This window comes from Bombus huntii, chromosome 6, assembly GCF_024542735.1.
Source record: "Bombus huntii isolate Logan2020A chromosome 6, iyBomHunt1.1, whole genome shotgun sequence".
Classification (NCBI taxonomy): Eukaryota; Metazoa; Arthropoda; class Insecta; order Hymenoptera; family Apidae; genus Bombus; species Bombus huntii.
In genome coordinates this window covers 7,971,567-7,987,491 of record NC_066243.1, presented here as the reverse complement: position 1 = coordinate 7,987,491, position 15,925 = coordinate 7,971,567, and the positions used below count along the sequence as shown (strand labels likewise).

Sequence of the window (15,925 nt, the reverse complement as noted above, 5' to 3'; positions counted from 1 at the left end):
TAGAATTCTATACTTCTGTAATATGTATCTACTCAATTGTAGTCTTTGAACTGTATTTGAACTTTCGACCGTTCGCGGGGATACGTGATGATCTCTAAGAAGCGCGTCAACTAGGATCGTAAATTCCCGTTACGATTTGACTAATCGACGCCACGAATCGTTCGATCCCGTATTTCGGTTCAGATAATAAGGGTGGTTGAATGAATATAACGCTGATATTAACAGGTTAATATACAGGGTGGTTGATAACTGGTGGTACAAGCGGAAAGGGGGTGATTCTACGAGAAAGAAGAAGTCGAAAATATAGAATAAAAATTTTAAAAAAATTTTTTTTTTTTAATTTTTCCATCGAGACAACGATCTACAGTGAGATCCGTTATAACGTACCGCACGCGTACCGACGGAAAATTCAAAGTCGATTTTCCCGAAAACAGAGCCTCAAACAAAAAATTTTTATTCTATATTTTCGACTTCTTTTTTCGCGTAGAATCACCCCCTTTCCGTTTGTACCACCAGTTACCAACCACCCTGTATATTTTCAACCATCCAACAACTTCAATGTGATACAAGAATACGTATGTGGAATGACAAACTACGAATGAGTACAACCTGAGACTCATTTCATGTTGGCGACTGTGATGATGTATCTTCTGTCGACTGACCATCATGGACTTGGCGATTTTGCTTGACTTCTGACTCCTGCTGTTCCTTGAACTGTGTTTTAACTCGAGTTGGTGTTAACTAACTGACGAGATTTGACTGTTACTTGAATGTACTGTGGAACAAGTCTAGAGAGCAAGTATAGAGATGAAGTGACTGCTTTGTAGTTATGAGAACAAATGAAGTTCGTTCTTGTGTGCTTACGGAAGAAAGCTCGGAGTGGGTGTCTTTGTTGTATGAAGAAAACGGATTCATTGCTCACACTTTTCGTTAGGAAAGTGAGGGTAACGATCTGCGATGCCCATTGGTTATGACCAACGTTAGGAATGAAGATAGGAGAAAGAAGCCTCCTACCAACGTGTCTCATGGGCGACATTGTTTATGGGAATACCTGCTTTTCCGTTAGACAAATATCCGCTCTCCCCGTAATTTGTAAGAACGTGCAATAAACCTAAGGACTGTTCTAAGGACCAGCCATAAACCGAAAATAATTGCAGGATTAAAGGCTAATAAGATTCAGTTTATGGTGAGATCTTAGGTGCTTAGGCCTTGACGGTCAGACGATGAAGGAAGCCGCACAGACCATCTCACGCGAGGTAACTAAGGATACTACCTATATTCTTAATGTTTTCTCATTTTTATGCGTTCCGATTGCTGATATTTCCTGACATTTTTGAAACAATTAATTTAGTAATGTTATTTTCTTCTACTCATTTTCACGGAATTTTAAGCTTCTTAAACAATTTTTTAAATTCAAAAGATTATTTCTATTATTTGAGTATTAGAAATCAATTTTTAATTTATACCCAATTTTCTAACGAAAACATTTTTGTAAATTAAATGAGATATTGTATTGTTTAAAATTAATTTTATGATTTATCATGTTTTCGCATACAATTTACTTGAAACTTAGTACTAGAATCAACTACATATCAATGTATTAAATCTTATGCTATGTATTAATTCATTTCGCGATATTTTAATAAACATTATGAATGATACACGTGACTGGCCACGGCGTCACGATTGTCTTGGTTTTCTACATGAATCAACTACAATCCGATAATAATTTTTAAACGGAATCCATAAAAATTCAATATATAAATAAATCAACTGTAATTTAAATTTAAATGATTTTTCGCGAGTTGTACGAACTACTATCTACCCTCTGGGAATCGTTGTGCTGCCCAGGATAATTGGAGACATTCGTATCGTCGCGTTTGTCACAGAGAAAATAGAATTGCTCCAGATGACCCCTACATCAGAAATCCACAGGGTATCGTCTTCTCCCATTCCGTGGAAACTATTGCCGTACAACGCACGCCAGAGTCTCGAGGATTTCTGCATAGACGATTCAGCATACAATATAAATTTTAGGTGATGCTAAGCCATGATTGGCGTACAAGCGTCCTGCCGCATAACTGACTAAATGTATGATTAGTGCCCTCTGTGGTCAAGAGATTGCAAACTCGCAATGTCCATGAGGAAATCGGCGCGAGATAATTCTGCGCCGGTTCAACTCCGGGACGTAACACCAGACAAAACTATTTGCCTAAATACCTAATAATTGCCTAATTGCCTAAATAAATTTACCGAAATGTTACGAGGCACGAACGAAATATATATATATGTATATACTTAGCGATGCAGGATCTATCACCACAGATAAGATGGATCTATCGTAACAGATTATAAACTAGCATAAACGATGTACAAGTATAGGCGAATCTTGTACACTTGTCAGTGTTACCACTGATCTATCAGTACCTATAAGGTACCTATCGTCAGAAGTACTATTTACTAAGGACATCTCGTCGGTGTTACGTTCTGGTGCCAGAGGTACCATCCTTGTCTGTGATGTAGTTACTTTCCAAGCAAACAACATGCGCCATAGTGACCCTTGACAGCAAACTCCTTTTATGTTCTCGTCTATATAACACTCTAGTTCTAGCAATGATTCATAAATGATGCATGTTGATATTGAATTATAATAATTGGCGTACATGTGACTCATTTTGCCATTTTCCAAGACTCCTAATATGAGGATAAACTTTCTTGTATTGTCCACCGCAGAGTATTGCTATAAGGTAGTCAAAACAAAATTTTTCTTTTCCAATTCACTTCAAAAGCTTCATTGCAAAAGTACACCGGAACTGTTAGTAGCTAGTACCAAAAATATGTTTCGTGTACAAAGATTAACAATGAAACCTAACAATAATAATAATAAAAACAAAAACAAACATTGGTTATTCTACAGAACTGCCGCTATCGAGCACTACCGAGCATCGAGCATGCAGAAAAAGGTGTGGAAAGAAGATGTGAGAAAATGAGTGATTGTGATATGAGAAAAGTCCTGTAGCGGTGACTCAAACCGCTTTGAGTTCCTGTCCAAAAGTAAAATCCTATTTCTAGCAACAGCTTACAGATGGCGGATGTATCGTTCATGATATGGGAACGGTGTTCTGCTCTTCTTACAGCAGGGAATAACACTTTACTTCCATATAATATTAAACTTACAATTGGTCTTTATTCAAAATTATCACCAGTTGTTTTCTCATACGTCTGCTCGGTGTCAATGTTAAACGCCAATTCGTACATTTTGTTTTATGCGCTTGCCGCATATCCCTCTGCACATGCGCGTTGTTAAGCTTGCTATGCTGTGTGTGGGCTTCGTCTCCACAGTGATGTAGTTATCATTCATGTTACAACGTTGCCATTTTCTGAGTATCGTGCGCGCGGGTTCCGAGTTTTGTTTTTATGGCATAATTTTTATCACAAGTCGAAGTCGAAAATTGGAAATATCAAATAGTATTTTATATCATTTTCCTCTTTGATATTATTATTATGCACATTCTAGCAATTGCATGTATCTTCAGAATTTTAACAACTTTACTGACAATAATTAGGTACAAGTTATTCATTAACTCACAATTTGTTAATGTTGCATGCAAATGTAGCGTTACCAAGTATGGGGGTTTCTTCAGTTTAAGTAAGGAATTTTAATTTGTTGAGAATTGGAAGTATTTTCAAATATTTATAAAAAGTAATATAATTTATTAGAGCTCTCAGACTGTATTTCATTTGCAACCTTCAACAAATGAAATATGAATGTTAAACTTAAGTGTTTAAGATAGTATCATATGTATAACAAGAGAGATGTCTGTAGATTATGTTTATGATACGTTTATTGCAAGCATAGTCTAACGACTAATTATTTTATTTGTTATTTGCCTCGTATCTTTATCTTAAATGATATTACTTAAATAAGAATGTATTCGGAAAATATATTATTTTAATATTTATTATTTTATTTTATAGATATTCGTTACTTAATTTCAATAGGGAAGCATTTAGTTTGATTTGATGGAATGTTTCGATATTCAGTCGTTTCTAAGACGAATATGTCATGCAAATAAATATATTTTCCTTTTTATATACGTATATATTATTTTTTTAAATATTTGTTTTCAATGTTACAATTAACTTACTTCGAGCGATCTTTTGAATTATGTTTTATTGAACTTCAATGTTCTGTGTTTTAATTATTATTAATGAAAAAGTAAAAATGATCAATCATTATAAAAATTATGAATATTTATTCTCTTGTATTTTTGAAACAAAATCTAGATAATAATTTTATTTTTATATTAGAATTCTAGTTGTATCATTTATTATTTAATCTTTATTATTATTCATATTTTAAGTTCTTACTATTTTGTTGTCTATTTTGTATACTGTGTTTTTACTAAGAAATTATGATATTTAATTCTTTGTTAATCATTTTTTGCAGTCTTGTTGTCTTCCACGGGCGATGATAATTATCTTTGCGGTGACTTCCTTTGGGCTAGTGTAGAGCATTGATTGTAACGTTCTCCGCATCACAGTTCTAATAATCTCAACTGCGTTGAATATAAATCTGGCAACGGTGAGAGTCAGGCCTTAATGTAAACATAACCTAATCAGTATGACTTCCCGCGATTTTATGAAATATTTATTTGTAATAATGTTAGTAATATATATATATTATCATAGAAAATAGCAATAAACATTAATATAATGAAACAATTATAATACAGTGCAACAGAATGTGCAATAGTGTGTGTGTAACACAGTGCAGGTTTGTTTCCTATCTATGTCACTTGGTTGATGTTTATTACTGTTCTTTTTTATAACATTATTTCGTTCAATTTAAAGTCAAAACTGTCCAATAGTTATTCGATATATTTTATTTTAATTCTTTTGCTGTAATATTCTGCAATGAATTCCTCTACTATTGAATTCTACAAAGTTCTCCAAACTTTACATAATGAGATTTACTATTAACCATACAAATTTTTCTATATTTTATAGAAAGATTATTCTTATCAAAATAAAATACTACAAAATTTCACTGAAGACATGTATGCCAGGATGACTAAGAACTAATTTATTATTGTTTTATACGCTAAAAATGAATATATTATTATACAATACCATATATATTTTATTAAAATAAAAGTAGTTCTTTTATAAAGTATATGATAATTTTTGTAGATGACTATATATCACCATTTGCAAGTACATCATACATGAATTTGTTTATCTTGAAGTTTATCTTTGAAGTACGTATGAATTAAATAATCACATAGGATTAAATGATTCAATGCCTATATATTTTATAATCCTTTTTTTATAGTAATATATGCATTGAAAACTAAGCTTGGAAACTAAGAAAAGTAGGAGGTACTTTTTATAATTCTTTATAAGTTTTCTTATAAAATCTTAGTAAAGTATTTTCAAATACACCATTAAAAAGTATAACTTTCTCATATCTTTGAGTCTTATTTTCTTAATTTTAAACAGCAGAATTTCTTAATTTTTTGAGAAATAACAATTATACATCATAACTATTTCAATTTGAAATGCTATAGTGGTTTCCCCTAGAACTAGAGCAATATCGTGGTATTATTAATTTATAAAATTTTAATAAGAAAAAGCTACGTAATACTGTTACTTATGTTTATTAATTACTAATATAATGTAACATAATATACTTTAGCGTTATAATTGATTTCAAAAGTCTTCTGATTGTTATCATTGTTGTTCTCATTGTTTTATACTGAGTTATGTTTACTCATTTTTATTTATGTATTCATTAAACTTTTGTGTTTACAATTAGTATTAGTAATGTTGTTCTTTTTATGTTCCTACCATCTGATGTGCTTCTTTATCCATTTTTTATACCTGTAGTTATATCATTACTGTAATTTAACATTATAAGTTAGTCTAAATTTGTTTTATATTTATATTTATTCAGAATCAATATACATAAATAATTTAAATACAAGCGTCGCATCATCGAATCTTCCTAAGAACCACAAAAAAATATGAATACAATGTTCACAAAAACTAAAATGCTTATATATATATTACTTTTACATGCTATGTTTATAGTATTTGTGTGTGTATTATTTATATATGATGATTATTTAAAAAATATTGTGTATATTTAGTTGAATTCTTTTAGAAAAACGTTAATTACACAATCTGTCAATAAACTGCACTGTAAGACTTCTAAGCATTGAGAGTTGAACTATCGATGCTTGCAAGAGGCGGTGTTGCCACGTTCACCGCAGCCAGTGCCGCGTCTCAAGTAGAGACTTGCCTCGCCGCATGTAGCGTGTGTAGTGATGTATCAGGTTGCATGACATATCGTTGAGGCAATCGCTATGAGTCTGCCGCGGACGGGAGACGGGAATTTACCTCGAGACAGATCTCAGCTTCTATACGAGAGTAGCACGGAAGTAAGGTCGCGACGCCGTTGTTAAAACTTAAAACATCTGTAACTTCTAGTAGCAACCTCTGTAAGAAGATATGAGTGCAATAGAAAATCACACATTCTGGACAGAATTTATTGCATTATATAAGAGTCTTCCTTGTTTGTGGGATATAAGGTCAAAATCATATGTGGACAGAAATTTAAGAAATGATGCAATAGATGTTTTGATCGAAAAATGTAAAGAAATAAATCCTTTGTCAGATAAAGATTTCGTTAATAAAAAAATACACAATTTGCGGTGCAGTTTTAGAAGAGAATTGAAAAAAGTCAAACAGTCGAAATCAACAAAAAATGTATATATACCAAGCCTCTGGTACTTCGATATTTTAAGTTTTATAACAGACTGTGATCCAGGGAGAGATACAGAAAACCTTAGTGATGTTAGTATTAATTTGAAAACTGAATGCAATGATAATATGGTAAGTAATTATTTTTTAGTATCTTTAAAATAAAAGTTAATTATTATTTACTCAGTTATTTTATTCATATATTTATACACAATATTTAATTAATCTAATCCGTATAAACATTATTCTTTTTTTCAAATTTACAGCTTCGTCATTATTAAAATCATTTTTGAAATTTTCTCGATTTCCCGCGAAGAAAAATTTAAAATTCATACTGTTCGTTGTAAGAGTATCAACACTTTTATAATTTTTTCTATTCCTCTGAATGTGTATTTACGTTATCTTCATATAAGGGAGGACATATATACATATACTCTACTGTTCGAATGCATCCGAACACATGTTTGTTTTTGACAGGATGCAATTTAATAAAATTATAGTTAGATGGATTTGCAATGATTTAATTTTTTTTTTGTGATCAATACAGTTATGTACAATAAAATATTATTATGTCATAAAATTAAAATACGAATAGTTTAGATAAAGAAGGTTTTTCTGAACTGATAAAACTATAGACATTACAGTGATATCTAAGATATGATACTTAATGCGAGTAGACAAATTTATGCGAATAATATTATATTTCAGTAACTTAATTATATTTTAATTTAATTATAATATAATTTAATTATATTGTACTATTTAATTATAATATGTTACCGATAACATGTTCATTGTGGATCTAATTTTCATTTCGTACAATGCTGTATACTAACAAAAAATTTCCATACAACACTTCATATATGTGTTTAATATGAATTATTATGAAATATTTCTTCGTAATTTTAAGATTTTTAGTTCATTTGACACATTTAAGTCGATACCGTACATAATCTAAAAGTATGTGCTCATCCAATTCGAATGTGCGTGTCGTGCATAATGAACGTATTCAATTCGGTAAAATGTGCATACTACTACTGCAAATCGATTAATTTGTCCAGATATTAATGAGTAATAAGATATTTATTTTATGCATGCCACTTTAAAAATTGTTTAATAAGCGGTAGTTTATTAATTACTACAGTGGCATTCACATGTTAAATGTCAGTACATATAATAATGAACAGAAGTATTTGCACAGATCAGCTTTTCCTACAAAATTTCCTGTAAATTTATGTATAAAATATACACAATCTTTTTTGTAAAATATACACATAACTTTTGACTTTAAAATTAAAATATCATATGAAACATATGATATTAATTATTAAAAAATCGATGCAAAAATCGACTTCATAACTGTTTTGGAACCGATTATTAGAACTAAAGAAATTAATCTAGGAGCGACATAGAAACCATAAGCGAAGCAATAATTTGTTTCTCGTAGCAGTTATTCAAAATAAATGTTATACATGATAGTTCTAAGAACTGGGATTGATATCATAACAATTTTAAATCCTAGAAAGTTATATTTTAGAGAAAAATTAAATAGAGTCACGTTTTTTTAGAAGCTGTGAAAGGGTTTCACAAGAAAAGCTAATTTGTGTTAATACCTTTGTTCCTCTGTATTAGAGGATTAAAAATATCAAACACTGAAGCCATCAAATGCGTTTCCATTACAGTGAGCCCTACTAATTCTAAGCTCATAATTAAATATTTTATGTCGTCTTGTTAAAATTTGCCTTCTCCTTTACTCATGAAGGAGCTTGATCATCCACAAGTGTACATGATATGATAAAATTTCTTTCTTTGAGTATTGTAAGATTGGATAAATTTAATTTTGTAGCGAACTTTTGATACAATTCTGTCTTCTGCAAAATTCTTCCGTCTTTATCTACATGAATCGTTACAAGTTCATACATTGCATTGATGGTTTCTGGTACAATAATAATAGATATTCCCTTATAATTGTTGTGATATGATATGAATTACCAGCTAATTTTACTATGTATATATGTTTATTATATATCAATTGCTATAACACATTCATTAGTTTATTATAAGGATTGAGAATCGATCAAGGCTAGATTAATGTTTTTGAGGCCTAAGTATATCGATTTCTTTAATAGAAAAAGAAGGGGGAGGGGACTTAAAGTGAAATAAATTTACGTAAGCGTGATATAAAATTTACGTTGTAATCAATTATATTTAAATTTCTTAGTATACAATTTTATGACATTGTCGTTATTTTTAAAATTTTTCTTAACACAATTCGCCCGTTATACTCGTAGAATAAAATGCACTTTTCTCGAATAGCGAAGCCCCTGAGGAGACAAGGCCCGGGGCCATAGTCTCGCCCCCTTTAACCTGTGCCTGGAATCGATTGTCATTTCTGCTCTAATCGTAAGCCTAAAAAATGAAGAAATGTATGTATGCACATATCCTTATCTATTTCAGGAACAAGACGATGTCGATACAGGAGGAAATATGTTATCTTCATCTCCGGAAGTATCAACTAGATTAAGTTCTTCTTTATCAACAACTCCTTCAATGACAAGAAATGTATTTAAACGAAAAAGGAAGTGCAAAGATAAGAAAAGTCAACCGGTTGAACTTGCTCATAAAATTTCAAAGGATGCAATATCTAATACACACGTCCGAGAAGATATTTTTGATATTACTGGAAAAAAGATTGCCTGTGACCTTAGAGAATTAAACGAGCAACAAAGAATAATAGCAGAGAAACTTATCAATGATATTATATATTATGCAAAATTAGGTAAATTGAATGAAAATTGTCTAGTATGTCCTACGCACATGCGACCTACATAGCAAATTTTTCTGAGTATGACCTGTCATTTTAAAAATCGGAGTGATCTCCATCATGTATTTTACAATTTTGTGAAAATTTCCGAGTATAAAAAATATACATACATTCATATATGCATATAGGTATAATATTTATATTGAACGTTAAAGCTGAACTAAGAGGTATTTGTTTTAATAGAATTTAAATCCCATAATTAAAGAAATTTGATAAAACATGTAAATAAAAAATTCTTTAAGAAATCATTAATAATATAGTTTTCTTTTAAAAATTTGTACTATTCACCAAGTTTCTGGAAATATTTGATATAAGAACTATAACGATATAGTGCAGGAAAATTTGCGAGCTTCGTAACTTCATTCGGTAACTAAATATTTAAGCGTAGTTATCAGACGTTCTTGTGCAGATATAATTTCTCGTGTTACAGTGTTCTTTTTCTCGATACAAGAAAATGAAATAAAAATTCTCTTGTACATTGTGTGTGGATAATTTTAAAAATATTTTAATCATATTTATCAAACATTTCTGTAATGGTCATATGTAAGAATATTCTTTCTTTTGCTTTTCATCTCAATACCTTCTTTTTAATTTTCTCCTATTGCATAGAAAGATATTGGAATGCCATTTACTTATCTTAAAATTGAGATTAAGTGTAAGTAGGTAACATGATACATATTGAGACTGCCTCATCTGGTTTCGAGTCATGTGGCGAGGCCGAGACTTCGCTATGTCTAGGGTACTTTACCATGAGTCGTCTATATATTTTCGGTTACTTAATTACGTTGTATATTAGAAAATTTGAATAGATACACATACGTGACACTATTTTATATTATGCAGAATTTTATTGCAATTGTGAATACTACACGCACGCACGCACGCACGCACGCACACACACACACACACACACACACACACACACACACACACACACACACGCACGCACTATTCTTTTTATATTGGTTAAATTTCTTTGTACACCACCGCTTTTGGATATTAATAGTATGAAATTGCTAACTAACATAATATTAGTAATTAATATATAACATAAACCTAACATATAATATTGATAATTAATTCGATTATTCGCGATCGAAAATGGAATATACAATAAAATTAAAGAGTCATTCAATTTTTGTCGAAAAATTGTCAATCTTCGTACTATTGTTACTTCCTCCTTCAATAAGTTCATCTTATTTCTCGAAGATGCTTTCAGAAGGTTGCATAGTCCGACTTGCTCTTCCTGTATGTATATTTAGTGTGTGGGTATACATGCATACATATACATACACTAAATGTATGTATATACGCACATTAACATACGCACTAAATTTATATGTATATACATACATATATTACCGCATAGAAGTACGCGGAAACTTTGATAAATTTGTTTTGATAATAATTAATTCAGTAGGCTATAAACATTTAAATCTGTTCGGGAATGTAATTTTTATTTTGTTATTCAGCAAGTTTCTTTGCAATAAGCCTACATTCGGCACGTAGTGAAAAGTCGTTTGTTAGAGGCCGGTCATTGTTCGGTTCCATGCTAGCGAAGTATCATAAAGTCGCATCCCAAAGGATCTTCTGGAATCCAGATGCTCGGTTCCGAGCCTAACGGTTCTCGGTACTTCGTAGTGTCGAGTCTTGACCTAGCGGGATCATCCTGTTGCCAAGCCGCTGCGCCGTTCACCAGCGGTCAGCTCCTTCACCCCTGCTCCAAGGACATATCTTGCCACGATTGCACTGCAACGAGGTGACTAAGGGTTGGTTGCTTTTAGGTATAAGTTAGTCGCTTTTCGAACATCACTAGTTTTTTGTCGTCTATCACTCGCTGTCATTTCGTTAGTCAGTTAGTCTTCGTAGTTAATCACATCTTTAATTAGTTAGCAGTTCTAATTTGTTTGTTGAAAATACATAGATTTTAGTCTTCGATACCAAGTGATTCGTTGTGAAGGTTTTTTATTAAACTGCACACCACGCGCAAATTTTAACAAACTTCGAACCATCCGTTTCTATCGGCAATAAAGAAAATTATATGTATGTTAAAATAATCAACAATAGCATGTAAATTTATTTCTACAATTAAATACGCGATTTATTAATAAGTCGGTCGATTATTTATACAATTGTTTGAAATAATGTTATTAATCGTACGAGCTATCGTACTAGCTCTTGTATGATGTATTGCGTATCGAAGAATGAAATTTGTATATCTTTGTTGTAGAATTATATTCATGTTCTATTTTTAAGTAGGCATTATCTTCTCTTGTTTTTATTTCTATAATCTTTATAACCATACATTAAATTGTATAATTTTGTAACTAAATTAAGTTTTATCAATTCGTCGCTTTAGTTCTTAACTGTTCTGTTTTCACTAACTCCTAAGCTGAGAAGACTGAGTTTGAAATTTATGAAGATTAATATTATTGTTTGGAGGTAGAATTTGAAAGAACTGAATGTTGCTTTCTAGCTAAGATGTTGCGTTTTAAGCTGAACTTTCATCGTATTATCGTGAATTTGTATTTTTTACGCATATAAGACATACGTGGATTTGTTAATTACATTTTTCGAAAAATTAGGTTAAAACAGTTATGAACTACGGTAACAGTCTGTCTACATTTCGTTTAAAAATAAAAAATAGTATTAAATTAACAATTAAATAATACTAAATGCATGTAGTCTCGCTTTTCATACAATTTTGCAAGGTAAATATATAAATGGAAAATGCAGCAACGCTTGGAAAAATAAAAAATGTCTACCGTCGGTAACATTTGAAAAACACAAGATGTCGATTGACGTCTCTCGACGTTAATGTATTAAATTAATATTACGTTATTATGAACATGCATATTAGTATATTTATCTGCCCCATTGTATTCAACATAATTTTATTTCACCTCGTTCATCCTTCGAAACTTCGAACTTACGTATAATTTATTCGATCCGGATTTAGTCGATCGTCTATTTGGTATTATGCAGTGACGTATATATTGTTATCGACGTTCAAGCTCAAGTGACAATTAACTGAATTAACAACTTTTCTCACTCTCCTATAAATTAAAAAATTCATAGATCATAATTAATCCTCTGTTATAGTACATATCATTCACGATGAATCTTTTCCGAAATTGTATGAAAGAATAAGTTAAAAAGTTTCTTATCTATTCATTCAAATGAAGTTAGTTTATAATTACATATTTTCCATTATCAATATATTGTCAAGATAGAGCCACAAACGAACTCGACGACAGTTGACCAATCAGGATATAAAATCTCCAGTGATTGTATTGCAATCGGCACGAATCCTAAGAACGCAATATAATATACATATCTCTCTAAAAATAAACAAATGTAAAATAAAAATTTTACATCCGTTGAGTTTGTCGATTTTGCTAATTGGATTCAATACGTATATGTACATAATTCCTATGTAATAATATTTACATACATCCAAATATACTATGTAGATACTTTAAAAGATAGAGGGCATGACAGAACGTCTGATGTTTTGCACAATTGGTATTTCAGAATATGAGATTCGAAAACTTATAAGGTGGCAGATCTGTCTTGTACTTTTTCTGTGGTGATATATAAATTCTGCATCTCGTTCGTGTTAGAGTAAAAGGAAATCAAATAGGATCAATAATACTATTAATGTATATCTTGATAGCTTATAAAATCTTCTAATTTTCAATTAGTTTATTTTAATTTAGTTACAACTTCTGATTTATTTACATTTGTAAATATAATTATATTTAATATTTCAACTAAGAAGCGCGAACACTAAAAAATTATATTTTGAAATACTTTATTTTAAAAGTTACTTCATAATATTGTCGTAGTATAATATAAACGTGAAAAATTAAAATAACTTAAAACCTTGCAAGATGGAAACATAAAATTATGTATGCGTAGATATAATGAAATAGCTATTGTTATATGTACTTTTTAAGTACTGTATCAGTATATACTAAAATTTTGTGATTTTTTATCATCGAAGCACTAGCCTTGTAAAGATTTCTTCTAAACATTAAAAAATTGATTAAGATAATACAAAAATGGCAATAATAGCAAAACAATTATAAATAATATTTGGATCAATATTAATAATTTCATTGTCTAAGGATACGTAAAGATATGTATATATTCGCCAGTTGAATTCAAGGTTATAACGTCATAACACCACGATTATTCACTATGAGAGACTCGTAAAAAGTATACCTGATGCGTTAATATAGTAACAGAAGGTTCTTTAAAGTATTTTTGTACTTCGGTAACATCTCTGTATTTAATTATTAATGGTAGAATTAGAAAAACAAAAGTAAAGAATATTTAAATAATAGTTGATTCATTCCAATTTTGCTTAAAATCCATTTTATCTTCAATCACTGTATAAAAATGTTATTTCCCAAAAACATAAGATAATTTTTCTGGTTAATTGACTTATTACTATATATTATTATATATTATATATTATTGATATAATTGATATATTCATACGTATGAAGATAATTTTCTTATCATCCAGAAGCGGTCATCCTTTTCAAGTAATAGGATTTTAATACAGTTCCGGAATCCACAAGAATAGCAATAGTGACGTATCGGGAAAATGATTATATCCTAGACTGAAATAAAAGCTTCCTTGACAAGTTCTATTTTGAAGACTGTATGAAATATTTCTTCATGAATAATAACAATATGTGTTTACAAACAACTTAAGAATATACACGCAAACCAATCAAAATGCCAAAAGAATTGAAGACAATTTAGAACTGAGTATACGCAACATATCTATAGAATGAATATTTATGTTCATAAATCTTCCTATAATTATTCCAATAATTATAAAATAAGTACAATCAAAAACAATAATTATACAATTTTTACAGTATTAATCATTTTTTCTTACCTAATGATTTACAATGAATAGAACTTGAGTTTTTAAAAGTTGAAACTACTATATATAAAATAATATCCATAATAGTGTTAAAGTGATAATTCTTATTTTATCGATTCCATCCTGGAATAATTACGAATGAAGCAACTTTTGTAGGCAATAGCTACGTAAAATTCAACATATTATATAAATTAAACCCATTTAACACATAATACGTACTTTCATATTTTTTCATATGATGAATAAACACTACATATGAATAAACATTAGAAGCAAAACATCTATGACAGATACTTAAACAAAGATATAATGATATCGAAAGGAGATTTCTACGGTATAGTTCGGCTTTCGATGACTTACTTAGAGGCAATTTTGAAGCAATATCCAAAAAGGCGTTAATAACAATTTGTGTGTTATTTAAATAACGAATTAATAATAATTGACTCTAGAAGGTTGTTATGTTTTACATAATCATCGACACATATTGTTTAAAATAATTACCAACGAATTTCATACACGATTAAAAATTCTAGGTTTTTCCTACGAATTTCTTTATATTCATTGTTTCAAGTCATCTAATAAAGGACGTGACTCAGGTATCCAGAGCGTTTTGTTTTTCTTGAAAATTCTAATTACTGAATTCAGAATTTCTTTTCCCGTATTCTAAGGATAACTATCGTTTTGTATTTCTTTTTTTTTTTTTTGTAGAATTTGATTGTTTTTTATTTCTTGTTTAATTTAATATAATAGCGTTAAATATACATATTTATATAATTGCATGTTTATTAAATATATACACTGATAATTTCTTCTAATTTATACTTATAAGTGTAAATCAAATGGAGTACAAAAGTTCATATTTAAAACAAACATTTACAGTATATACGCATTTCGTCAATATATTTCGATCCTAAAGTTTCAGCCCTTGCTTGCAATTTGTCTTTATTGAAATATTTATTAGTTATTAATTACAACTTAATTAAAGTTGTATTAATAAGTACTTATCATTATTTTTAAAATTTCCTAAAAAAAATTACCAATCGTATGTATGGAATTTTTGAAATATAAGGAACTCTTTCTTTCTTGAACTAAACATACCGTGTAATTATTAATGAAAATTTAATCGCGTGACCTATGACGCTTGTAAAATTTCCATTCCGTTATATTCGTTCAAAAGTTATAAATTCCGAAAATATGAAGAAACAAGTTATAGGAATGGGACAAATATACAACGAGAGAACAAAAATGCAAACTACAATTTTCGTCACACAGTTGAAAAATGTGTAGCTAAATATTGTTACTGCTCAGGATCGTAGAAGCTTGTCAGTTTGAAATATCAATAAAACTCTAAGCAGGCTGCGCAAATGTATTTGCGTTATAGTCTAAATTCATCGATGACAACTAAATTATAAGTGTGCTAGCTTAAAATTTGT

The 15,925-nt window shown here is 30.0% G+C and overlaps 1 protein-coding gene across 7 annotated transcripts; it reads left to right on the top strand.

Annotated features, from left to right (window-relative positions):
• The first annotated feature begins 3,360 nt into the window (after positions 1-3,360).
• LOC126866914 (uncharacterized) lies at positions 3,361-9,837 on the top strand. 7 transcript variants are annotated; one of them, XM_050620914.1, is made up of 6 exons: positions 3,361-3,566; positions 4,451-4,777; positions 5,194-5,261; positions 5,336-5,382; positions 6,167-6,897; positions 9,223-9,837. In XM_050620914.1, exons 5-6 carry the CDS (start codon positions 6,514-6,516, stop codon positions 9,595-9,597), a joined length of 759 nt encoding a protein of 252 aa, XP_050476871.1. In that variant the 5' UTR covers positions 3,361-3,566; positions 4,451-4,777; positions 5,194-5,261; positions 5,336-5,382; positions 6,167-6,513; the 3' UTR covers positions 9,598-9,837. The 7 variants fall into 7 exon arrangements, with proteins under 7 accessions (XP_050476871.1, XP_050476872.1, XP_050476868.1 ...); XM_050620915.1 differs by lacking the exon at positions 5,336-5,382; XM_050620911.1 differs by having other exon boundaries at positions 5,336-6,897.
• Positions 9,838-15,925: the final 6,088 nt, after the last annotated feature.

Coding starts and splice junctions, on each gene's coding strand:
- LOC126866914 (XM_050620917.1), top strand. CDS start 6,514: ATGAGTGCAATAGAAAATCACACATTCTGGACAGAATTTATTGCATTA. Junction 6,898..9,222: donor CTGAATGCAATGATAATATG/GTAAGTAATTAT, acceptor TATCTATTTCAG/GAACAAGACGATGTCGATAC.